We start from the raw sequence: 27,094 nt of genomic DNA, 5'->3' as shown, positions 1-27,094 counted from the left end.
CGAACGTATTGTTATATTGCATGTTAGCTCTTTTTAACATTTTTTTTCACAACAATTTTACTTAAATAGCATGCCTGGCATATATGTTCAATATTATGGGATGGTGTACACTGCTCCAGGACCGACAAGAGGGGAGGGGGGAAACCGGGGACGTATCTCCGCGGCCCACGCCCGAAATGGGGTCCGGACCGAACAACACTTTTTCATTTTATAAAAGAATTTTGTTTTGGAACAAGAACTAGAAGAGGCCCGGGTGTTTCTTACCCCAGGGTCCATTATCGCTCTCTACGGCCCTAGACAGCTCCGTTGCATAGATTAATGAATGTACTGTCTTCATTCAGCACACGTTTTTTTTTTATATAGTGTTTTCCATGGAGTGCATATGAGTTGTTTGATGAGACTGCGAACATTGATTGTTGTTACTCTTTAATGATCACGAGGTTGTTTATGGCTGCGTTTCAAATTTGTTTTGTATTACATGTATATGGACGGAATTGCGGGACCCGAGCACACGTGGTATTTGTACTTTTGATCATCAAGGTCAAGGCCGTAATAAAAGCAGGATTACAACATCTATTCTCTTTCTCAGGCGGTCCGCTTTAGAAATAATATAATTTCTCGCCTTCTGATTTGTGATTCAGTTCATTTGTTTCAATAAATATTGATCGAAGTGCATTGTAAAGTGTCAAATTTTGAATTGTATTCAACCTTAAAGTTGAATGCATTGAGCATTAAAATTTTATCACATTAAAGCCAGAAAAGTGTGAATGGTCACTTCGACCTTTCTTCTTTTTTCTCCCCGTATCAGTGTTATTTTTCTTGTCGAAGGGGGCTAGTATTGCATTATTCCTTCCTAATAGTGTTGCTCAGTTCCCTGTTAAAATTCCACTCCCACCGGTCTATAATGTCGAGGGAGGTAATCCTCTAGATAACGCCAGCCAAATCCAATTAACCACCCCTGTTACTAAGAGGGCGACGTTACAGAAAGTAAAAATATTTTATTTTAAAGTACACTACCAATCTTATTAAAATCAGATCTCCACTGTTCTACGTGAAGACAGAGATCTGTTTTTAATCAGGCTGACAATACTACATGATACTTACAGGTTTATATAAGTATTCGTATGTCCCTCTGCCATCTGAAAGTTCTTGGTACTGGGACACCACACAAGCAAAACAATAACACTGAAAAAGAAACATAAATTTCGTATGGTAATATATTTAATATACTGTAGCTAGACTACAAGCAATCGTTTAAAGAAAATAGCAGAAGTGATAAACACTTACATGAAAACTCGTATTAGTTTCCTTTCTGAAGAAGTTGTTGCTGCCTTTGTTATAACGCCATTTTTAGCACATCGATGGATAGGCTATACATGGCGGGCAGTGTTACTAGTGAAGGAAGAACCAGGGAAAACCCAGGTAAGAACCGCCGAACCACGGGAAGCTACTGCCAAGCTTTCTCAACCACCCACATTGCCCGAGTGTTAGACTCGAACCCACGCGGACAGCGGTGAGATGGCAGTGATCGGTAAAGGCGAGCGCTTCAGATCACTCGGACACCCGGGGCCCCTGTGAAGAAGTAGAATACGAAAGTAGAAGGGTCTCTTATTACACTATAAATACTAGTTCAGCAGCATAAACATGAAAGCAATGCCAGCATTTAAAGGCGGTGCAAACGCTTCAGTTGCTTCAGCACCATCGCCTAGCAGGAAGCCATTCAACGCCGCAAAATTGTTTTTTTTTCTTCTTTTTTCTTGGTCTTGTCGAGGTGGGAGGGGAGGGGAGCTTCTTGAAATTACTCAAGGACCTGCTTCCACATTAATTGGGCCTTGCATAAAAGTATCAGATGTAAGCTTTATTAATCCCTAACTTGTCTGAAAGTGTTATACTAAATTAGTGGTGTTGGAGAGGTATTTACAAGACCCAAAGAGGTACTTTTCCTCTTATGAGAGGAGCAGATAGGGTTGATAACCACCAATGATTTACCATATCGTAACCACATGTATTATCAGTATGTATCATAGCGTTGCATGTTGTGTTTAAAGCGGAATTACTTTCCTCAGATAGCATCTGTTGTAATGTTTAAATTTACGGCGAATGGATTAGTGTAAATTATAAAATAGTCTTCCATCTACACTCTTGTTTGGGTTATTAAAACTGCAAGCAAATTAGACTCCAAACTGCCGTCGCATAATGCATGGGAGATAAGAGTCTATGTTGTTGGTTGTGCTGATTACTCCTAGCAAACTGTATTTACTCAGAAATGTCAGCGCGACATGCTACGGCATATCTGTGTCTTGCATGGTATGGTCAATACATTAATCAGTCGATTGGTCAATACATTAATCATTCCATGACGATATGGCCGTTATTATTTCCTTTCAGATTCTATGACGGTATGGCCGTTATTTTTGCCTTTGAGATTCCATGACGGTATGACCGTTATGTTTTCCTTTCAGATTCTATGACGGTATGGCCGTTATTTTTTCCTTTCAGATTTTATGACGATATTGCCGTTATTTTTTTTTTCTTACTCCTTTCAAATTTCATGACGGTATGGCCGTTTTTTCCTTTCTGATTCTATGTCGGTATGGCCGTTATTCTTTCCTTTCAGATTCCATGACGGTATGGCCGTTATTTGTTCCTTTCAGATTCCATGACGGTATGGCCGTTATTTTTCCTTTCAGATCCCATGACGATATGGCCGTTATTGTTTCCTTTCAGATTCCACGACGGTATGGCCGTTATTTGTTCCTTTCAGATTCCATGACGATATGTCCGTTATTTTTTCCTTTCAGATTTCATGACGGTATGGACGTTATTGTTTCCTTTCAGATTCCATGACGGTATGGCCGTTATTGTTTCCTTTCAGATTCCATGACGATATGGCCGTTATTGTTTCCTTTCAGATTCCATGACGGTATGGCTGTTATGAATGCTACATCTGACCATTCTCAATGTGGGTGGTGAAATACTTGGTAGCAACTTTAAAAAGAAAATAATCAATGGATCCTGTGTCGATCCGACACTCACAATGCAACAATATAATAATGTGCGATTTTCCTACATGAATGGCATGAAATAATTATACAGTTATGAATTCGATACTTTCATCTAGTACAATAATTATGTACTTACAGATTCGATAGTTTACTACGCTCAAGGCGATTAAAGTTTATTTATTGAATTGATCAAGAGCTATGGACGGAAGGAAAAAAGAAATATGGTAAACGCCCGTGAAAGTTACTGTAATCCATTATTTCCATGAGTATAGCACATGATAGGTCACTACCTCCTATATTTACTTTTTACTGGCATTAATCACTAGTAACTTAGGTGATGAAGTTTACTGTCGAGTCGCAATAACTGACTGGGGATACAACTACATGAATGCCTTATATTAATTAACTCCAGTTGTGTCACTGCAACCGATTTACGCTTAAAACTGAGTCATCTGTTCTAATGATATATTTTAAGCCTCAAATCATTGTAATATACGAATGAACGCATGATCTAAGGTTGATTTACTGAAACACAAACCGTATCGAGGTCGTTCTTGTACCCTTTACTCAAACAAAAACCGTATCCAGATCGTTCTAATAGCCTTTATTGAAATACATACCGAGTCCAGGTTGTTCTAATACCCTATACTGAAACAAAAACCGTATCCATGTCGTTTTAACACCCTTTGCTGAAACAAAAACCGTATCCAGGTCGTTCTAGTACCCTTTACTGAAACTCAAACCGTATCCAGGTCGTTCTAACACCCTTTACTGAAAGACAAACCGAATCCAGGTAGTTAAAATACGCTTAACTGAGACACAAACCGAATTAATGTTGTTCAAATACCCTTTACTGAAACATAACCCGAATCCAGATCGTTTTAATACCCTTTGCTGCAACACATACCGAATCCAAATCGTTCTAATACCTTCTACTGAAACACGAACTGAATCCATGTTGCTCTAATGCCATTTACTGACAACTATAAAACTATCGGCATTTCACTCCGTCATTAGAAAACAACAAGAAAAAGGAAAATGGAGATGGTAAGGAAAAGAGAAAGAAAGATAACCAAAGCAGACGAACAAACAGACGGATGGCTAGACGGACAGATAAACTTAAATGAAGCTTGTCCGAAAATACAAATATCCCACAAGACGAAAATAAACACTATAACTTTGGTCTAAAAGCAAATTGCGTATGCAAAACACGTGCACAAGAAAATAAACGGATATTCGAAGATTGTAGAAATGTGGATGAAAACGACACAACAATGTCAAAATCCATTAGGTCTAACGAGATCCCTGGTTGGAAGCATCATCAAAATACAATTACTCTATGCGGTAAAACACTGAACAGATTGTGAGGTTGCATGCCATTGCATTATATCATTAATTCAACCTGACAGTATGAACAACATGACGGGCAAATATGAAAATAATCTTTGAGCAAATACATACTGATGCATTAATTATAAATAATGGTGTTTTTTCCAGTTCAGAGCATACCAATGTAGTCATAAACATGTCTAGCTAACGTCATGTACGTACGGTTAAGAACTTTCAGAGTAATGTAATTTTAGCTCTTTACTGAGATGTAATATCAATTTTAACATCTCTCTATCTCTTGCTTTATCTGCTCTCTGATGTGAATTTTGGAAGAGGGGTTTAAAATATTTTAAAAGTTTAGCTACATCATTTTTTTCCCAAGGTAATAATAGCGGCATATTTTTATTAGATATTCAGAAAGCGTTCCTTGCTTTAATCATCTCATTCACTGGACGCAAGAAACACACGATCACTTTTCAAAGTTACTTGCACTTTACTATTTAAATAAAGAAAGACATATAAAGTTAATCTGAAATATGATACGTTGCAGAAACTTAGCAGTCCTAAAATTTAAGAAACTGACTCTGTCGCTTGACTTCCAACTTTGACATTGTTTTGATGTTATCCATACAGTCGCACACTCATATTCCATTGGCACATACTGCGTGTAATAGACAATTAGTCAATTGCTGAGAAATTTCCATAACGCTTTGTTATCAAATTCTTATTTTTATATCCCTGTTGGATGATGCATGTATTTTTGTAAAAAAGACTGCACGAGTAAATAAGACAGAGATGGATATACGTCAATGCGGATGCCCGCACATAGGGGCAAGGGGTGGGTGGGTGAGCACTTGCCTCCGCTCGCTGGATTTCACATCTAAACATGTTTTCGTTACATCTGTACAACTTAATATCTTATCAGTACATGTTTGTACACGTGCACATACCCGAGAAATTAATTCTGCGGGCGCCCCTGGACATAGGCCATTACAATTATGCGATACAAACAAAACCTTCCCATCAATCATATCCGATATACTTACATTTGCGGTTAATCTGAAGAAATAGAAGAAAACCCAGGATATTTCCCACTCATTGAGTGTCTGTAATTAAAAGAAAGAAAACACAAGTGGATTATTTCTGACAAATGATACTGTCATCCGAATTTTACTTTTAGTATTGTATATCTGAGAAATAGTAAGTGAAGTATGGAAATAGTCAGTGAAGTATGGAAAGTTATTAGTGTTGAAGACATCTGGGAAGTAGAGATAAAATGCAAGTGAAAGAGATTGACAGACAAAAGGACGATGACAATAAATCATGACAATGTGAAGAAAAAATAAACAAATGGATGTAGATGATGAAGCCTGGTTAGGTGTTTTACGGCACAACAACACAACAAGGTTAGTTAGTGTCCAGGTGATTGGAAAGAAGTGTCTTGCCCAAGGACACACCACGATAGCCGACTAGGGCTAATGCGATAGTAGGATTCAAACTAGCCCCATTTCAGTCGCGAATCCAGCACTCTAACCACTGAGCCACCGCGTCTATGGCCTCCATTAATCGCATCTCACAACGTGCGGGAGATCTCAAAGGTTATATTCTTCATCCCTGGGGTAGAAACAAATTGTACAGCTGAAAAGGAGTTGTGGAAAAGGAGGGTTAGGTGAGAAATAAAAAATACGAAAGTAAAAGTGAACGAGCGAGAGAAAACCATATGGTGGGATGAAAGAAAACAAAATACGAGTCTTAGATAGATCAAATTACAGGAATCCAAAAGCTTAAGGGAGATGGAGTGGCAGAGGGCGTGACGAACAAAGAAAAGGTAAATCTACCCCCATTACCTTTCTTATCTCCTTAATTTCTCTCTCCTCCCCACCCCACTCCAGTTTCTTACATACTTTCTTGCATGGGCACACGCGCATGGGTAAGTAGGTGGGGGCACTAGCCACCCCACCCCACCGGATTTCACCAACAAATATGTTCTGGCCTACATCCGTAAAAGTTTAAAGCTGACCACTGTACGTTTCCCACCCCCACTCCCACCGCCCAAAAAGATAATTCTGCGGGCACCCATGCTTTCTTGTCCCACCATTATGTATTCCTCTGCACCACCAACGCTAACTCCTTTATCCACAGAAATTGTAATTAGGAAAGGAAGCAAAAAGACATGGCGAGGGAAATAGAGAAGAAAAGGGGAATATAATACGCGGAAGAGACCAATCGTCTCCACCTCTCTCTCTCTCTCTCATTTTATTTTATCCACCCTCACGCTCAAAAGTTTCTCGTGGGTCGGTGGTTCTTTCCGGGGCTTTCCCGAGTTCTTCCTCCACTATTAATACTGGCCGCCATGTATAGCCTAGCGTGTACTGAAAAATGGCGTTAAACCCTACAACAACAACAACAACAACGCTCAAAAGTTCTCCACCTTTATCATTCTAAACAGAAAAAAGAAAGGGTAGTATTGGGCACGGATAGGTGATATTGTGTGCGTGTGTGTGTGTGTGCATATATATATATATATATATATATATATATATATATATATATATATATATATATATATATATATATATATATATATATATATATATATATATATATATATATATATATATGTGTGTGTGTGTGTGTGTGTGTGTGTGTGGTAGAATTCCTGCCACACTTATCCCCGATTTACATTGCGCGCTCGTTCCAGCAATCTTGCTTCCGTTATTTAATCATCTTATGCGTATTTTTTATATTTTCATTTGCATTTTTCTGTGCGGTATACCAAAAAGATATTAAAACTGCACCATTTCAATGCGAAGTAAATTAAACTTAACGTGTTTTTCAAAATAAAGAGCTACCTTCTGACACCATTTCCGCAATCACTGGAGAGTACTTTCATCAATTACATTTCTCTCTGCCATTCCAGAAGAGTTATTAAAGTACACAGTCTGTCTACTTTAAGTACTTCATATACAGACGAGAAAATTGCGAGGTTTGTACATGAAATTTATTACATTTTTCATTAGATATAGCCGTGAAAGTGAAGGGCTCTTGAAGATGCTTAAATAATGCTCAAAAAGGTAAAAGCTAGAAAACTGAAACCGGTGCTTTTAACTTTTCTGTAAAGGTGCATAGCCGTACACATTTCTCAAGTATAACACCCACACATCTTTGTTTCCGCTAGCGTCGCCTATCTAACATTGACCGTTACCTTCACGCACATATTAATATCACACGGTCCCCGTTTTTTTTTCTTCTTCTAAATATAAGAACAAAACTATAGCAACACCCATGGCTAGCCATGGAAAGTCCCCCGCCCTCTTTTTTAAAAAAATTATATTTACCTCCACATCCGACATGTCAAAGCCCAAACGCTCACTTTGAACCATGACCTATGTGTCGGGTCCGAAATTCCTTGTCGTCCGATTATGCAATGTACTATTTTTAACACAAAAATTTGAACTTTTGACCCTCTCTTAGGACCTTAATGAAGGAAGGTAAAAAATAATAGATCTTACACGTGGTTAAGATATGGACAAATAACTGCCAAGTATCATCAAATGACTCGCAGAGGTTTACGAGATATGTTAGTGGGTAAATTGTCCGCCAGATGAATGGAACGACGGACGAACATACGTGATTATTATTAAGCGAGTACTGTAAGTGAAAAATTGCCCCGATATTAAGTGCAGATTGCCCGGACAGTAAGCGCATAATTTCCCGGACAGTAAGTGCTGATTGCCCGGAAAAGTGAAGAATTGTCCCGACACTACGTGCAGATTGCCGGGACAGTAAGAGAAGAATTGCCCGGACAGTAAGTGCATCTTAATTCAAAGTAGCAATAAAGATTCAGATGACACAATGGTGGAATAGAAAAATATTGGAAGAGCCAGAAATTATATCTAGTCCCTAAAAATATATTGGCATGAACCACGTTATGCACATTACCTTTTCTTTTTCCAGTTGGATTATTGTAAGCAGTGCCACAGAGCCAGTGTCATACAACACTATTATGATGTCCATATATATCCAGGGCAAAAGCAATTTCTTCTTGTCCTGAAAAAAAAACACACGGATAACTTAAAATAGAGAAATGGTGATTAAAAAAGAAATAACGCAACAGGTTGCGACGGAAAGAAAATTAATAAACAAGAAAAGAAGGTTTTGAATGATTCATCATGATACAGTTGTGAACATTATTATGTGTATTCTATGAAATATTTTTTCCCTCTTAATTCGACTTTTTAGACCACTCCGGTTTACTAAGTAGTTAGAGCGTCCGCCTCGGATGCAGGAAGAGGCGGCTTCGAACCCAGGCCGAGTCATACCAAAGACCTATAAAAAAAATAGTACTTGCAGCTGCCTTGCTTAGCGCTCATCATTAAGAGGCCTGGTGTCAGATAATGTGACTGGATGAGTCATGATGCCCCAGTGCTAGACGTCACTATAAACTGCCACACTGCAGACTCTGTAGCGATATGACTCAAGTTGTTAAAGCTACGTTAAAAATCAGATGCTACAGTCCTGCGTGTCGATCTGACAGACACCGGTATAATGTTCACCTTTGTTAACCTTTGGGATTTCCAGTCCATCTATTTATAGTGTCCTATCAGATAAAACACTGCAAAGTCGTGTTAGGGAAAGTTATCGTTAGTAAGTATATATTCCGAATGACGTGCGTCACATTCAGCAATTTGAAAGCTGTGATTTGATTGGTGAATCACAAGGTCAACAGAAAATGGCCTCTTATTGGTGTCCATTGGATCTTCACTTATGACTGTGGAGATCTAAATTTAATCAGATTGCAACAAATCTGTTCGAAGGAAGGTGCCGAAGACTTAAGTGATATACTCTCTAGTGATTGTCAGTTTAAACTACTGAGAAAATAGCGTCCATTCATATTGTCCATATGATGTATCATTCTGTGCACTAATGACCTTATTTGACCTTGATCTTTGACCTTTAGTCAACAATTCTTAGAAAGTTTCCTCAGGAAAATGTACCCATATACCAATGTGAAGCCGAGTTCGACGTATGATGTTATGTAATTAACTGATGCCAAATGGAGATAAGTTGTAACAGTAAAAAATAATTAACCTGTTACTGCCGTGAGTGGCAAGGGCATGTAGATACAATGACGTAAAATTATGTAACGTATGAAGCAACACTTGTTATATAAATTTCAAAATAGACTATGTAGAGCTTACGACAGAGGTTCTGTGAAAAATACAGTCAATAGTTCAACAAAAGTTGTGTTTTTGAACAAAGATGTATGCAGCATATCAGATATCCCAGAGGAAATAATCCAAATCTCTTCTATGACTGTTACCTAAACCTGGGAGAATTACTATCAAGTTACAGTAGAACCTGTCTTGAAAGACCACATTTTGCCAAAAAGATATGGTCCGTCAAGACAGGTGGTCTCTCATAATAATATTTATTCTGCTATATAATCATTAAATTTGTGCACTGAGAGCATGGTCTCTCAAGACAGGTGGTTTCATATAGCAGTGGTCTTTCAAGACAGGTTTTACTTATAACTTTTATGCCCTTTAAAACTGAGGACATGTAGTGCCACCACTGAAAAGGTATATTAGCAAAATTTTATTATATGCATAAACATAGATGGGGTTTGCAAGCATTCTAAGTCGAGTCCACTTGCAAACAGCATAAGGTGCCGGTAGGTCAAGGTCTATATTGTTTGTTCTACTGATTACGCCCAACAAACTGCAAAGACCCAGATTTTTCCGCGCATTAATTGACGGCAGATCTGGATTTGTGCAGTTTACAGTTGGACTCAACTTATAAGCGAGAAAATACAGTATGTGCTATCACTGAATTTACGATAAGCAAAATAACTAAGAAAGGCGAGGAAGACAATGTAAGAACAGATATAAAAAGAACCATTTTTTTTATAACGGATACTTGACATATAGACAGACATATGTTCAAAGTTTAAAGCTCTTGGCAAGCTAGACAAATACGGATTGTGTCATGCTTACCAGTTGTACTCCTGGAATTAAAACCAAAGACGCAACTATCACAAAGGTGTATATCACGAAACCAGTATAAACGATCCCAGTAAACTCTGAAAGAAAAATTAAACACAATCGTTATAAAAATAAAATGTTCCATAACGTTGAAGAGTAAATAATTTGCTGAAGTAAAAAGTTGGTTAAAGCTTTCGGAGCCATGTTGTTTGACGTATGTCTCTTCCGGTCACTCTTAAACTGCAGATAAAAATATATTCGTAAATTTATTAGAATTATACGTTGTTGTTGTTGTTTTTTTCTTTGCTTGTTATCGTTCTATGTTAACGTAACTTACAGTGGGTAATTTCATGCAAAGAATGACATCTGTAGTATCCCACCAAAGAACAACTGTATGGTCCAAAGCCACTAGTGAGAGTCTGTCATGTAGATTTAAAGAAAGGTCTCATATGACTGTGTAACACGGGAAAAACGCAGAAAAGTTATGTTTTTCATGTACCATGTGTCATTTCAAGGGAAAATCACCTAAAATCGCACAGTATTTTTTTCGATATAAGCAGTAATTTTGGTGTTCATTTAGTCAAGAATTTTGTTTGGCAAACTGTTTGCTCTAAGTGATATATTCTATTTTCATCTGGCCCGTCTAAATAACGCATCGCATTACCGATGAACACCAGAACACAATGCCTTATGTTAGCACCGTGGGCTGTGTGAACGTTTCGTGAATTTTCAGGAACGTGGACTATTCCTCTGATGTGCTCACCGATTGGTTTAATCATTCTATAATATTATTGTCTAATATGAGCTTCTATATGTACATTTTGATAAAAAAAATATTCCAATTTGCTCTATAACTAAACTAATATGTTTCATTATTCTTGACAGGCATGCCTCGAGTTGTTTCCCTTCCTACTCCAAGATGATTGTTTCAGTCTGCTTTCAAAAGGTGATTCCCAAAAGAATCGTACATATTTTAATTTTGATGACGAATCAGGACTGAAGGGGTACAGAAAACAAATTTTCAGGTCTGACGTACAACTAGCAGTGATTAATACTCTCTCTCTCTCTCTCTCTCTCTCTCTCTCTCTCTCTCTCTCTCTCTCTCTCTCTCTCTCTCTCAGACTGTACTTTTGTAAAGTATGTCACGATTAAAGCATCGGCACATGACTTTAGTTAGATTATGGTGGTGAACCAGCAATGTGGATTCTTAGAAACAGTATCAAAGGTCAGATACTGATACTGTGATTGAACCCTACATTGGAGGAAGCTGCAATGGCTCAATTGGTTGAGCGTCGAACCCGTAATCCAAAGGTCTTGGGTTCAATACCCACCCTGGTCAACCAGGCCGGCTGCCCATGTGTCCTTGGGGAAAACACTTAGCTCCCATTTCTTCGTCATGATACAGCCAATAATATGTTAAGCGTACTGTCAAAACCATCACCACCATTCATTACAGGCAAGATATCCCCGATAAATCCATACTTCCTACAGAACGGAAGTAGTCAGTCGTTTAAGTGGTGTGTTAGACAAATTTTGAAGAAATCAGACACACTGTTATTAAAAAATTGACATTAGTCCTCTGACGTAACCAGCAAGAACAAAAATAAATACTGTGGTATTATGTTTAATTCAATTTTTTTCATTTTCTGTCGTTATAGCTTAGCAATATTAATTTAAAGAACAACAAAGTTACCGACAAGATACAACTATTATACAACAAAGTTATCGACAAGATACAACAAGTTATCGACAAGATACAACTATTATACAGCAAAGTTACCGACAAGATACAACTATTGTACAACAAATTTATCGACAAGATACAACTATTATACAACAAAGTTATCGACAAGATACAACTATTATACAACAAAGTTATCGACAAGATACAACTATTATTTACACACATAACCTTCACTATATAACCTTTCATAGAACCGAAAAATGTATTTTAAAAAAATTCCAAAGAGAAATATGATTAATTATTCAACAACGACGCATACGCCGGAAACGCATATGGAAACTCAAAATACGAGGCCAGTACTTTCTACTACATGTTTAGATCGTGTTGCTATTAAATCAATTCGCATTGAAAAATAGAAGAGCAAAGTGGAAAAGACCTTCCTCGTTATAGCTGATCTGGATGAGTCATTGCTTTTGAGTTACGAATGGTAGCATTTGTCTGCTAGATAAATGTCCGTAATAGACGAAATTGGCGTAAGACAAAACTATGCATTTATTCAATCAGAGGAAATTGATTTCTCAAAAGCAATGTCATGTTTCACAAATAGTATGTCTACCTGAAATGCAAATCTGAGCGCCATCTCTGGAATATATCAACGTAATTCACTGGAACAGACGACAAATAATAATTTCTCATATTCCCATGTTATGCATGCCTAGTACGTCTTTGAGAGATGCTGTGCATGATAGTATCAGCTGAAACTGTTCTGTTTTAAATAAAGATAGTATTGGCACATGAAGAATAGTTAAATCATTTAGAAAATTAGAAGTGATGTTAATGATGACGAAACTATTGCCGTGTCAAAGATAAATGTGAATGGAACTTAAACCAAGAGTCCCTGACTGACGCCCTATTGTCAGAAAAGAAATTACCAGGAACTCAAGGCAAAACCATTCCTTCTTTTTAACTGATGAGTGTTGAAACCATCTAAGATATTCTTCATCGATACGTTGTTTGTTTTTGTTTTTTTTTTCGTTCTTCAAATTAATCGATACGGCAGCCATACTGGACGTAAGATCCGCATTATTTTCACTTTGGACAATCTCAACACCATTAGAAGAAATTGGTGGAAAACCTGCTACCAATAGGACCATCCTTTCATGAGAATTAGTTAAAAGAGTTTCAATTTGTTTATTGCAGCAGCCATATGTGATATCTGAAAGGCGTCGTTTTTTCTAAGACAAACAAAATATCATAATAAGTCTTTTGGTGAAAATCCTATGGTGATGACTATCAATTCTGGAGGAGAAGCGATTACAAAATTTTCTTCAAGATGGCCGCCAAGGTGATCATATGGATATCAGATCAGCATAATTCTGATTCAAACCAACTACACACCAAATGAAGTCCTGGTGAGAACCGTGTCTGTATGACTTTCCATTAAAGAGGAGTAACGACAAGAAGATTTTCAAGATGGCTGCAATGAGGGTTATATTTGAAATCAGGTGGGCACTATTTTCATTCAGGACTAACTAGATATCATAAATAGTTTAGGGGAAAACCCCATGTCGATATGACTTTATATTTAGGAGCAGCAGCAGAAACAAGATTTTTAAGTCTTCGTGAGAACTCAATGTTGATACGACTCTCCATCCAGAAGAAGTAACTATACGATTTTCAAGATGGCCGCTGTGGTATTGGAAATCAAATTGACAGACTTTAAATTAAGACCGGCTAGACACTATGAGACACCTTCCCATGGAAACACCACGTTGACATGACTTTTCCGTTCAGAAGAAGTAGCAATAACATGATTTTCAAGATGGCCGCTGTGGTACCCATATTGGATGTTAGATCGAAACCATTTTCATTTAGAACCATCTTGACAGTATAAAATGTCTTCCTGTGAAAACCCCTTTTCGTTCAGGAGGAGCAGCGATAACAAGCTTTTCAAGATTGCTGATGTGCTGGTCATACTGGATGTCTCAGCATCACTAATTTCAATTATGACCAACACGACCTTTCGATGAAAATTAATATAATTTTTCATAGCAATCATCCAACTTGGATAGGAAGCCATAACAACACGGGCTACCGCACCAACTGACGTCTGACGACAGGCCCTACAATAAGGTGGCAGGGTCTAGTTTCGTAAATTGGTCCCTGGCAAATTTCTTAACTTAAGGCTATGGTGTGACTTTTTCAGCTATTATTGTTTACTAATTAAAGATATGGATATATTTGTGAGCTAGCTGTTTCAGGTTTGTGTTGTTCTTGAAATTGATGTCAGGCATGCACACCTTCCATAGTTACTCTGCAGTATGTAGATAGTGAAATACCAATAGTCGGCTAGGAAGAAGAGCTAGCCTCCTATAGCAGTAAACACATGGGTTTGGGGCAAGTAGAATATCCTAAAGACGGCTTGGATGACAACCATTTTCAATTGCATCAACCTGTTTAGTACACACTGTTTTGCAGAATTATCATCTATGCAAAGGGCTTGTGTTTGCACTGTGAGCATCACTTGGTGTCAAAAATGACCTTTAGAAAGTGAAAATTGCAGATATAAATTTGGAGTTGGGATGCATATACTTTTTCTACTGTGAACTGCCATTGACTTCTCTGGCATATTCGTATGCTTTGTTTTAATATTGGTATCCAAAAATATGGACTTTTTTCACTTCAATCGTGTATTTTATTTGTTATGATCTTTTATACTAGGCCGATGATCGCAGCATTAAATTTTTACATAAAAACTGGCCCCTGGTCCCCACAAACTCGTCTGCACAATTACCGGTGTAGCTAAAATGGATTGTGATTTAGTGTCTAATTTGAATGCAGTATAATGAAGAATATATTCGTTGGTTACATTAATACTTACCCCAAATTCTGGATTTATTCAAAAGGAAGGAAGGAAGGAAGACGTGAAATAAGGTCTTTGCACATACCAGGGCAGAATAGGGCGGATAATCTAAGAGGAATAACTCTTGTAGCTTTGAAACTAACTAGCGACTACAATCTTTAAAATCATGGGTTTGGTTTGGTCTGGTGCTTTATGGCACAGTTACACAAATAGGTTATTTAGTACAGAGGCACCGCTTCAGTGACATAAGTGGTTATAGCGTCCGCCTCGGATGCGGAAGGTTGCGAGTTCAATCCCAGGCCTAGTTATACCAAAAGACATAAAAAATGGTACCGTAGCTATTGAAGTAAAGTGCTGTGAACCAGGGACACACCACGGTAGCTGACCCATGCTAGTCAGTGCAAAATCTTAATATGGACCATTCATTGCAAAGTAAGAATATTTTAGCAGAAAAGGCGCCAAGTTACTTAACTATTCAATACAACAACTGTGAGACGGGTCTCTACGCTATATCTGTAGGCATTACTCAGTGCTATGTCTTCTATATAATATTCTTTGCAATATTGGGTTCCATATAATATTTTGCAACATTGGGATCCATATGATTTTCATTGCAATATTGGGATCTTTTTCACATAAGCAACGACAGATTTTAAAAAAAAAAAACACTGATTTTGACTATGTACATTAAAGAGCTTTTTATATTAAAAAGATGAGAAATGTACACATCTGAGTAACTCCTTAAACTTTGCAAAATATATTAAACAAGATTTATTTCTTCAGAGAAGAAGGTCTATGTTGATGCTGCTTAAAGAAGAGAATTTACTGCATTGGACTGCATGCCATTGATACAAAAAAGGCAAGCGATTGACTGCTTTACTTTACCTGTGGATTTCTCTATCAGCTTGTATCCCACGTAGCGGAATAGGTAATACACCAAGCACACTAAAGAAATGACCTGCAACAAAAAAAGTGCACGCATCCATATATGAATAAAATGTGTAATTTCCTAACTTACAAACAGTAAAAACAGATACAATCCGAATAAAGCATCATAATGCTTAATCAAACAATTTTTAAAGCAGCAAATGTTGTAACAGATAAGTACAAGAAAGATGCAGTAAAAAAAGACTATATACAATAATTGTGCTAGTTAATGTTCTTGCTTGTACACGCGCGAAAGAGACCATCTTTGTCAATGATCATCTTAATGTCCGTGAATCCCCAAAATATTAGACTGAAAACATTTGTTTAAAAGAAAATCTAAAAATCACATACAAAGCTATGGCGAGTTGAAAGGTCATGCGAACGATTTTATTGCGTACCTTCGATTATGCGTAGTCCTAATTCCAGTTTCAGTGCGTGAAAGTACGTGATAAAATGAAAACCTTATGAACAAATCTGGCTCATCTACGCATAACCCAAGTATATGCTTCCTAGATGTTAATGTAGCTATGATTTTTGGTCGGGTAGTATTGCTTATTATTCCAGGGAGTCCACAAAGTTTGTCTCAGTTCTGTGTATAATTAATGTTATTGTGCCAAAACAACCCACATTTTCTTCTCTGATAAAGTGTCCTTTGCCCTGACCTCAAAATCATCAGGGTTTTCGTCATGCAATCAGTGCAAGCGATCTATATATATAGTTTGGTCCAGGCCTGTTATGCAGAATAATAATGTTGCTGTTCAAACTAGTTTCGTTTCAATCACAGCGACCTTTACTCTCAACCGTTTGGTCCTGAAATCAGCACGTTTCTTCCTTACCCCAAGTGCAAGCCATCCACAATATTCGGTCCATATCTGTGCTACAGACCGAATGGTATTGTGCAAAAAGCACGTTTCTTCTCTCGGTCACAGTGACCATAATCTTTGACCTTTAGACTCCAATAACCTTTTTCCTTCTGCCAAGTGGAGGCCGTTTTTGCTTCAGATCTGTGATAAAGAACCAAACTTGTTGCGTAGAAACCATTTCCTTCTTTCTTTCATATTGATCTTCATCTTTGGGTCCGAAATTCTCAAGTTTTCATCCCTAGTCCAAGTGCAAGCCATTGACAAACGTTAGTAACTGCAGATGATGTATAACTCGAGTTATTGTGCGGAAAGAAAATTGGTCACAGACGGAAGGACAGAATAAAAAAATTGAAACGAACGAATCACAGTCTGGATCACTTTTCATCGAAGCAAACAAAAGCATGAAAATAAGTACAACAATAAAGTGTCTTTATCAGCTTTCAATCTCATTGGCACTTTAATCTAATGATCATCAAATCTTTTATAGCTTTAGTAAATAAACTTTAAATAATGAATTGTTTATCGGTGTCATGCCAATTTAACTTCATATTTTATTTCATCTACCAATGTAATAAAATAGTATGGATCATTTATATTTATTTCTTTTTCCCTCTTCCTTTCCTGATGCATCGACGTAAGCGATCCGGTATCCCTGTAATGACTATAAAAACCTGAAGCTGAGATTATCCTGAGCGTACCGAGTATCATGCCGACTTTTCTAAAGGAAAGATAACCAAACGGAAAGCTCCATCATTGTACCGTGTTTAATTCTGTGAGTAATATTAGGTATTTCCAAACTTCCACCTGACTCCTTTTATAGAGGGAAATGCAAAATTGGACATGATAGTTTGCTAGTCTAACAGTCTGGTCAGTAAGAAAATACAATATATTAGTCGACTTTCCTCTCACATACGCTTTGTTCACTTCAGTCATAGTAAAGAGACACGCTGCTTGGTGTTATAAATCGTTTCGTAAATGTTAATCAGTTGTGGAGACAAACTGAACATGACTTATGGTTTTGTAGGTTTTACGCCATTTTTTGCCACATGAAAGGGTATACATATGGCCAGCATATTTGGTTGAGGAAGAACCCAGAAGCTACTGGCAAGCTTTATCATGTACCAACGTTAGCCGAATCGAAACCCGAAACCCTTGCGGACAGAGGTGAGATGCGAGTGAGCTGTAAAGGAGATCGACTTAGACCACTGGACAACCCCGGACCCCCTCTCAGCTTAGAGACTGAATGATAGAACACTCCGCTTAGAGACTGAATGATAGAACACTCTACTTTCATACTAAACAGGCATAAAACGAGAGAGAGAGAGAATCTTCGTTTCTTGAGGAAATATTTAACGAGTGAAGTCCAAACATTTTATATTGTTACGAGTGCCTTTGTGACAATATAAAATGTTTCCAATTCATGAGTGAAATATTTCATTATAAATATTCAAAAACGTACGTTTTCGTTATTATATATTTTTAAACCACAAAAATAAACTTTGATTTGCATGAATATGTTTCTCCATTTCTGTGTCAGTGCGATTAACTACTGCATTACTATATCGACTCAAAAGGTCCCGAAATTATGCAACAATTTTAGGACAGAATTTTTAACAAAATTGGATTGCCTTAAATTGTTTATTTTGTAAAACATAATGACTGTTTTCATCCGAAAATGAGATTTATCATTTTCGTTAGCACATTTCTGGTGCGACTTGATGCAGTAAACATTGCTGTGGTTGGGTACTGTAAAAGCATGCTAACTTTAAATGTTATGTTATTCGGTATATACGCTATTTCAGGTTTTTATATAACAACTATTTTCATTATAACTAAAATAATTAAGGTTACTAGCCTAGTGTTTTCTTTGTATACCAGCTATTTTGAGGACAAGTGGTTAGCTTTTTGTTAGTTTTTTTGTTTGCTTTTTGTGTGCTTTTTTGTTAGCTTTTTGTTTGCTTCTGGTAGGCTTTATGTTTGCTTTTGTTTGCTTTAAATTTAGTTACTGTTATTATGATAACTATTTTGAAGACTAGCAAATGATTGTTTCTTATTATAAGAACTTTTTTTGCGATCATTGGCTCATGTTTTTTTTTTTTTTAACAACTAACTTGACGAGCACTGGCCCATGTTCTTCTAATAAACATTTGAAGGCCGATGGTGTAGGTTTGAAGCAAAATTCTGAGAACCAATAGTGTTTGTGTCCCAAGTATGGCTTCGTAAATTTCTGAATGCCAGTGGCCTAGGTGACACGGTTTTCTATGTTTGCAATTTTTGTCATTATAAGAAATATTCTGATGGTCAATGGCGATGGTGGTGGTGGTGTCTTTCGTTTTTTTGATTTGCAACATTTTGCAGGCCAGTTGGCCCGGTTTCTAATTAGTATAAGTAGCATAAGGGAACCAGCAACAGTGTCCCAGAAACTGACCCAAACTAAAAAATGTACCGAATTTTATTAAAAATTTAATAAAACGATGCATTTCTTTCTTTGAAAACAAATCTTGTCCATCTTGGCAAAAAGGAGACGTTATAGATATATACACAGACATACAGACAGAGGGACAAAATATTATATAATTGGATAATTTTATAATGAAAAAAGGCAATAAATTCTTTATTTCCTCCTTAAAAATTAACGCGAGTATTCTAAATGTCCACGTGCATGACCAGGATAAAATCAAGAAATTACAGGTCCATGTGCCTCACCCTTGTTCTCGAAAAATAGTTGTCAGCAATAAACAAAACATTAGTCTCAAAGTCCATACAGTGAAATATGGTCATTCAGAATATATTTTTAGGAATTTAATTTTTTTAAATACAAAATTGCCTATTTTTTTATAGCTAAGACACTACTCTTTCCTTGTTAACTTTAATGGCATATGCATATATCCCGAATATAATATGTAAAATGTGATGAGGATTTTGCTTGGATTTGGGTTTCTATAATGGCGTTAATTAGTCTCAAACCCCCAAAAATGTGTGCTATTTGTATCGCAATACACACCTTCATTTACTCATTGTGGGTCAATGGTTGGTGTGTGTATGTAGCGTCCACTTATGAGCCATCAATTTATTAGACAAGTAGAACATTGCAACACAAGAATATATCTCTCTCTCTCTCTCTCTCTCTCACACACACACATTTGCTCATACAGACTTTGTGAAGAATTCGTTTGTGTAGTTTCTTACATTTCCATCTGTCTCTATTTCTCTCACGCATATGAACAGTCTGCAAAATTGTTACTGCACCAAGGGAGAGTATATTTGAAGAGGATGTTAACATTCTCATTTCATATAAATTCGAGCATGCTAGACACTAACATGAACACTAACGCTAACATTAATACGAACACTAACATGAACATTCACTTGAACATTAACGCGAACAATAAAGTGAACATTAACTAAAGCACCAAGACGAACACCAACACAGACACTAATATGTCTACTACACGAATAGTACATGAACACTAACAGTAGCATGAGCACAACATGAACACCAACACGAACTTAACATAAAAATTAGCATATGGTTTTGTTACATGTACTGGATATAGTTGTATCTATATGAAAGAACTGTAATTTAATGTTTGTGGTATTTCTGGGACTAGGAGAATCACACCTGTTCGCTTTTTCATCCTACAATAAAGCAACGAGGCTGAACTGGACAATTTAGTTATTTTATTTTGTTATTTAGGTTTTAGTGCTGTTTCCATGATACAAATAATGTACTTTACTGGTTAGCAAATGTCCACAAAAAATTAGAGAAATTTTTTAATGATTTTCTTAACGACTACGACAACAACTGGTGGACTTATTTATCCTTACACAGATATAGATGATTGTGGTGATGAACGGAGTTTTGTTGTAACGCCTGAGAATGGCTTTCCCAAATTCGGAAAAGTTACTTGATCGGTTGATGAAATGAGTTCATGTAAAGCGTTATGGGATGATGAGATGACGCCATGTTTATTGACACTTGCGACTTTTAAAATTGAGACTCGGCTTCTGCATTGACATCTGTATAATAGATTGTGTTTAACCTTACAGTGGAATAGTTAGCGCGAATGATCACAGAAAGTATGTCTTTATTTTGTTTGAGGTTTCTAATGCGTAAAGCAACTCAAAAAACCTCGAACTTTTCTGTCTACTCAACCAAAAAATAAGATGTATTAGGCAAATTATTTCTCCAGTATTGGAGAAACAAAAACCCAAACAGCGTTAAATTCTTACTCATTACAGTAGTACGCAGTCTATGATATTCCCTGAACGTGTATTGTGTAAATAACAAGTGCTACTAAATATATAACAAGCTATATTCAAGCCAAAAAATTACATTTTGTAACTGAAAGTAACCTTTTTAAATACATGAATTAACACTTTAGTTTTCAGATACATCGTGACGTGTTTTGTCTCAAGTGCGGTCTCAAGAATAAAAATTAAAATGTTCGTATCTGCCACACAGTTGATGTGCTTTGATGGATGAAAATCGAGGATACACCGATAATTGTTCAAAGTTTAATCAATGAGCCGGATGTCGGAAACAGCGATCAATAAAGCATTTTGCTGGACCCAAGTATGGTGCAGATATTACGGAGTCATGGCAAAATCGGGTTGAACGAGACTAATTGCGATTTTAATAATGGTGATGAATATACTGATGAAGATGATGAAAACGCCAGTGATGTTATTACATGTATGAGGATTGATTGATTGATTGATTGATTGATTGATTGATTGATGATGATGATGATTATTATTAGTAGTAGTATCAGCAGAATATGTAGTAGTAGTAGTAGTAGCATGAGTAACAGTAGTAGTAGTGGTGGTTGTTTTATACTTGCGTTCTAGTTTGTGATAAATATATTACCACTTGCTGCTACTAAATATAAATCAAAAGTATTAACACATCAATCAAGGCACAAAAATCTCCTCAAAAGGCATGTATATTGCATAATCAAAACTGGCGATCAATCAATTTTTTTGTCTCAACACGATGCATAAGCTAACATAGCATACTATTATGTAATATATACGACGATGATCGAGTCATTACGACAAGCTTGCTTGTCAGATCTGTCAATCGCTGAAGAGTTGCTTTGAAATATGCATAGTCCAGTGCATCGATCAACGTCAAGAGGTCTGCAAATAATCTGTATCCGCGAACGAAATAAAAAAAGAAAGTAAAACAGTAAACGTCAAGTTTTTTTATTATTATCATAAAGCCATATTTGCTTTTGCTAATAACTTATTTAGAAAATATGATGGAGCGATAATTTATAGATATTACTTTAAGCTCCTTGTAGGTTTTATCTAGATAGATTTAAGAAGTGAGAATGTATTGTCTTCCTCAGCAACCGTAAGCATGCCTAACAATGATGCTTAACTACTCTTTAAACATTCGAGTCGTTTCATGCATAGCCAAGTTGCTATTGTTTTTATGTGCCGTTTAAAGGCACTTCAGCACAAGTGTGGCTATACGGTGTGAGAAATTCTAATTCAGTTGTTCCAACGCTAACAATATTACTATTTTCTAATCGATCAGCACAAAATGGCAAGTCTCTGTGTGTGTGTGAGAGAGAGAGAGACAGACAGACAGACAGAGACAGACAGACAAAGATTTGGACTTTTAACGTAGCTTTAACAATTTTCCAGTCACATCGTTACAATGTCTGCAGTGTGACAGTTTATAATGATGTCTAACACTGGAACATCATGCCGCAGACATGTAGCATGATGTCCCACCCAGTCACATTATCCTGACACCAAGTCGACCTAACACTAACCTCTTAATGCTGAGCGCTTAGCGAGGCAGCTTGTATTATAATTTTTTTTAAAGACTTTGGTATTATTCGGCCGAGGTTCGAACCCACAGCCTCCCGCACCCAAGGCGAACGTTCTAACCACTTAGGAAACCGGATCGGTCTCAAAATTACAATTCTTAATAATGATTCCGATCATAAATTCGCCTTAGGTTTAGTCAATCATTTCTGTCGTTGAGTAAAAGTGCAGCAACTTGGGGGGGGGGGGGTATAACTGCGGGGCGGGGGAGAACGATCTTAATTTTAAGTGGAACGGACTTTATTTAAGTCGGAGTACTTTTAGCTCATTCTCATGTGTTTAATCATACTACAATTAATATTAAACTAAATTATAAACAGTAAGGTTGGTTACAAAATTAGTATATCCCACTCCCTCCACTCACCCCCGCGGCTCGAGTGACCGAATGGTCTTAGACGCTTGCCTCTACAGATTATTCACATCTCCCCTCGACACGCTCTAGGTTTTAGTCTCCACAGGGCTAAAAGGTAGGGGAGAAAGCTTGCTAGTAGCTTTCCCTGGGTCGGTGGTTTTTACCAGGATGTTCTCTTCTTCTTCTTCTTCTTCTTCTTCTTCTTATTATTATTATTATTATTATTATTATCATTATTATTATTATTATTATTATTATTATTATTATTATTATTATTATTATTATTATTTTTATTATTATTATTACTGAGGGTTCGATACAATAGAGAATCCACGAAAAGTATGGAAACGATTATATTTATAAAATTCATAAAGAAAGGTTAGCAAAAATATCGATTAAATCTAGAGTAGCCAGGCCATGTTTTGAAAAGTTCAGCTACCCTTTTATATATATATATATATATATATATATATATATATATATATATATATATATATATATATATATATATACAAACGATATGTTCTAGAAAGTTTAAGTTGCATAATGATATACCCAGGCGCCGAAACTGATATCGTCACAAAGGCACAAAAAAGATACAACAGAAAGTTCATCCGAATTCAAGCACTGATCGAAGTGAACGTGTTGTTGGTACGGTTCCAATCCTGCGTGACAGGTGATGTGAGGATGGGGCTGACAGACCTTCAACCGCTCCGGTGGCCGAGTGGTTAGAGCGTCCGTCTTGGAAGTGGGAGGTCATGGGTTCGAACCCCGGCAGAGTTATACCAAAGACTTATAAAAATGGTACTAACCGCTTCCTCCCTAGGCGCTCAGCATTAAGAGGTTAGTGTTAGGACTGGTCGGCCTGGTGTCAGGATAATGTGACTGGGTGTGACATCGTGCTACATGCCTGCGGCATAATGTTCCAATTCTAGATATCACTATAAACTGCCACACTGCAGACATCGTAGCGATATGACTAATTTTGTTTTTACAGCTAAGTTAAAAATCCAAAATTACACACACACACACACACACACACACTGACGAACCTATTGGCACTGAGGTGATATAAAGTATGGGACTATATTTCCTATTCATATCAGAAAGTATATGGCATTTGAGTCAAGTTTCCTTATTTATTTTACTTTGAGTGGTAATCTCTATTATCGATTCTTTAACTCCATGCCGAAAAATATTTTTTTTTAAATATTGAAGTGATCGATGGCACGATACTGATTTTAAAAATACAAAGAAAATGTCATTTTATGAAATTATTAAATATATCACCTCACTCCCACCTCGTGCATACATAAAGAGGTATCGAACTTGGGAATTTGAAAGTCGGGAATGGTCCCTTTCATGCCTCGCAGGGAAATGATAATCTAATTTCCTTGCATATCTTCAAAAAGTGTTGTGAATCTTGTGAAGGGACTTGTCACTTTTTTATCTGCACATTTTAAGAACTTTCATCGGCATCATGTAGCCAGTGTTGTGCTGACGTCCCGTTAACACCTATGTAAGCAGACATTCTTTTCTGCAATAAAAATATAAAAAGGAACATCTTCTGTCGATTTTTTGTGCGTGTTTTGGATTTATAACGTAGCTTTAACAATCATTCTGTAAGATCGCTACGATGTCTGCAGTGTGGCAGTTTATAATGATGTCTAGCACTGAGGCATCATGCCGCAAACATGTAGCATGATGTCCCACCCAGTCACATTATCCTATCACCAGGCCGATCATTCCTAACACTAACCTCTTAATGCTGAGCGCTAAAGAAGGTAGCTACTATTACCATTTTTATGTCTTTGGTATGACTAGGGCTTGGTTCGAACCCGCGGCCTTCTGTATCCGAGGCGTACGCGCTAACCACTAGACCACCGGAGCGTTCCGTCAATCTATTATGCCCAGCAGAATATTTGGTTACATTTTCGCTTCGTTAATCACATAATGCCTGAAAATGACAATATTTTTTCACGAGTTGGTTAAGTGTTTGAGTGCATAAGGAGGAAACTGGGAAGAGAATAAAGGAGCCCAGATTTGAAACTAAAGTGAAAAAACAGAGTAGGGTGCTGCGCAAATTGTTGGAAGGAAAAGTACGGTAAAAAGTCTGTATACTCTTGTAAGTCCTCGTCACCTGGTTAATGAATGATGTATCGACGTGACACGCGGATAATGAACAATCACCGTCTACCCAAAGGCGCTGCAAAAATCTAACTATTCAAGACAGCTGTGCCCTTAGAGTGCCAGTACACTGAGGTTTTTGTTTCTTTGTGTTGCTATCAAAGTTAAATAGCGTATTTTTCTATTGTCCTATTTCTCAAACTCATAGTAAACTCTTCCCCTATTTTATGAATAAAGGCCACCTACCCTTAATCTGATGCGAAAGTATATGACCAATACAAACAAGAAGAATGTACCAGGCAAGACACGCATATACACACGCTCAAAAGTGTGAATGAAGTTAAAATGAATGAAAACATTTAAAACGGACGGACAATGCCACGTTTAAAATACCCCTTCCATACGTGTATGAGTAACAAGAATTAATATTTGAAAATTTTCTAACACACGACATTGGCCATGGAACTTTGAATAGCTTAACAAGTAACGTTGCGCATCATATACAAGGTAAAGGGTATTTTGCATTCAGAGGGTTATTTTTATCACGCTCATACCTTTGATTTAGGATTTGACATTTACTGACAAGTTCATTACAACTCAGTTTGGCATAATTTATTATGAATAGTTTGAAGAAGCGAAATTCCGCCTTGGATGCGGGAGTGCGCGGGTTCGAACCTCGGCCGTGTCATACCCAAGACTTTTTTTAAAAAATGGCACAAACAGGTGCCTTGCTTGGCTCTCAGCATACGAGGCTAGTGTTATGACTGGTCGGCCTGGTGTCAGGATCATGTGACTGGGTGAGACATCATGCTACATGTCTGCGGAATGATGCCCAAGTGCTAGACCTCACTATAAACTGCCACACTGCAGACATCGTAACGATATGAGAATTGTTAAAGCTACGTTAAAAACCAAAATCACACACACACACACACACACACACAAGAAGCGAAATTAGGAACTCGAAATTCTTGTCATTCATTTTTGCGATGAAAAAATATAATTGGTAAATTGATGTTGTATGCATATTTATTTCGACACATGTTAATCCGCCTCCTCTCATCTTCTCTAACCCTACAACCTTCCACCTAAGAATAAAACAACAAAAAACAATACAAAAACAAATGTAAGTTTTCTAGATTTCTCCACCAAAAAATAAGGTTTTAAAAAAGCTATGATCTTTTGATATACCAAACTGGATCAACATAGTGTTAACACACTGATGTTACTTTACTATATACAATAAAATTAGTATAGAAAAGAAAGTTAAAAAAATAAATTAATCACGAATCAGTTGTACGTGCTTTATTACAGCTGATACTCAGCAACCGCATCTATAGAACAATCTTATGGAACCGACCAACGTACAACCTTATATAATTAAAAACAAGGGATCTAATATTACCCACAAAACTGGGACCTGATATTATTTACAAAATTGGGACCTGATATTACTTACAAACTTGGGACCTGATATTACTTACATAATTGGGACCTGATACTACTTACAAAGTTGGGACTCGATATTACTTACACCGTTGGGACCTGATACTATTTACACCTTGGGACATGATGTTACTTACAAAATTAGGACTTGATATTACTTTCAAACTTGGGACCTGATATTACTTACAAAGTTGGGACTCGATATTACTTACACCGCTGGGACCTGATATTACTTACAAACTTGGGACCTGATGTTACTTACAAAATTAGGATCTGATATTACTTTCAAACTTGGGACCTGATATTACTTGCAAAATTGGGACTGATAATACTTACAAAATGGAGACCTGATATTACTTAAAAACGTGAGACTTTATATTACAAGCTTGGGACCTGATATTACTTGCAAACTTCTGACCTGATATTATTTACAAACTTGGGACCTGATATTACTTAAAAACGTGAGACTTTATATTACAAGCTTGGGACCTGATATTACTTGCAAACTTCTGACCTGATATTATTTACAAACTTGGGACCTGATATTACTTAAAAACGTGAGACTTGATATTGCAAGCTTGGGACCTGATATTACTTGCAAACTTCGGACCTGATATTATTTACAAACTTGGGACCTGATATTACTTAAAAACGTGAGACTTGATATTACAAG

The 27,094-nt window shown here is 37.0% G+C and overlaps 1 protein-coding gene across 1 annotated transcript in view; it reads right to left on the bottom strand.

Moving 5' to 3' along the window:
- Positions 1-27,094, bottom strand: part of LOC149797898 (uncharacterized) — a 40,894-nt gene that overhangs the window by 6,402 nt on the left and 7,398 nt on the right. The window contains exons 2-6 of the mRNA XM_089962932.1: positions 15,751-15,823; positions 10,331-10,416; positions 8,277-8,384; positions 5,381-5,440; positions 1,105-1,185 (exon numbers count right to left, since the gene is read on the bottom strand). Coding sequence (XP_089819058.1) covers positions 1,105-1,185; positions 5,381-5,440; positions 8,277-8,384; positions 10,331-10,416; positions 15,751-15,823 — 408 coding nt within the window. The remainder of the gene's footprint in view (positions 1-1,104; positions 1,186-5,380; positions 5,441-8,276; positions 8,385-10,330; positions 10,417-15,750; positions 15,824-27,094) is intronic.

Source organism: Sinohyriopsis cumingii, chromosome 6, assembly GCF_028554795.1.
Source record: "Sinohyriopsis cumingii isolate HCF-2022 chromosome 6, ASM2855479v2, whole genome shotgun sequence".
Classification (NCBI taxonomy): Eukaryota; Metazoa; Mollusca; class Bivalvia; order Unionida; family Unionidae; genus Sinohyriopsis; species Sinohyriopsis cumingii.
This window is presented reverse-complemented; position numbering and strand designations above follow the sequence as displayed.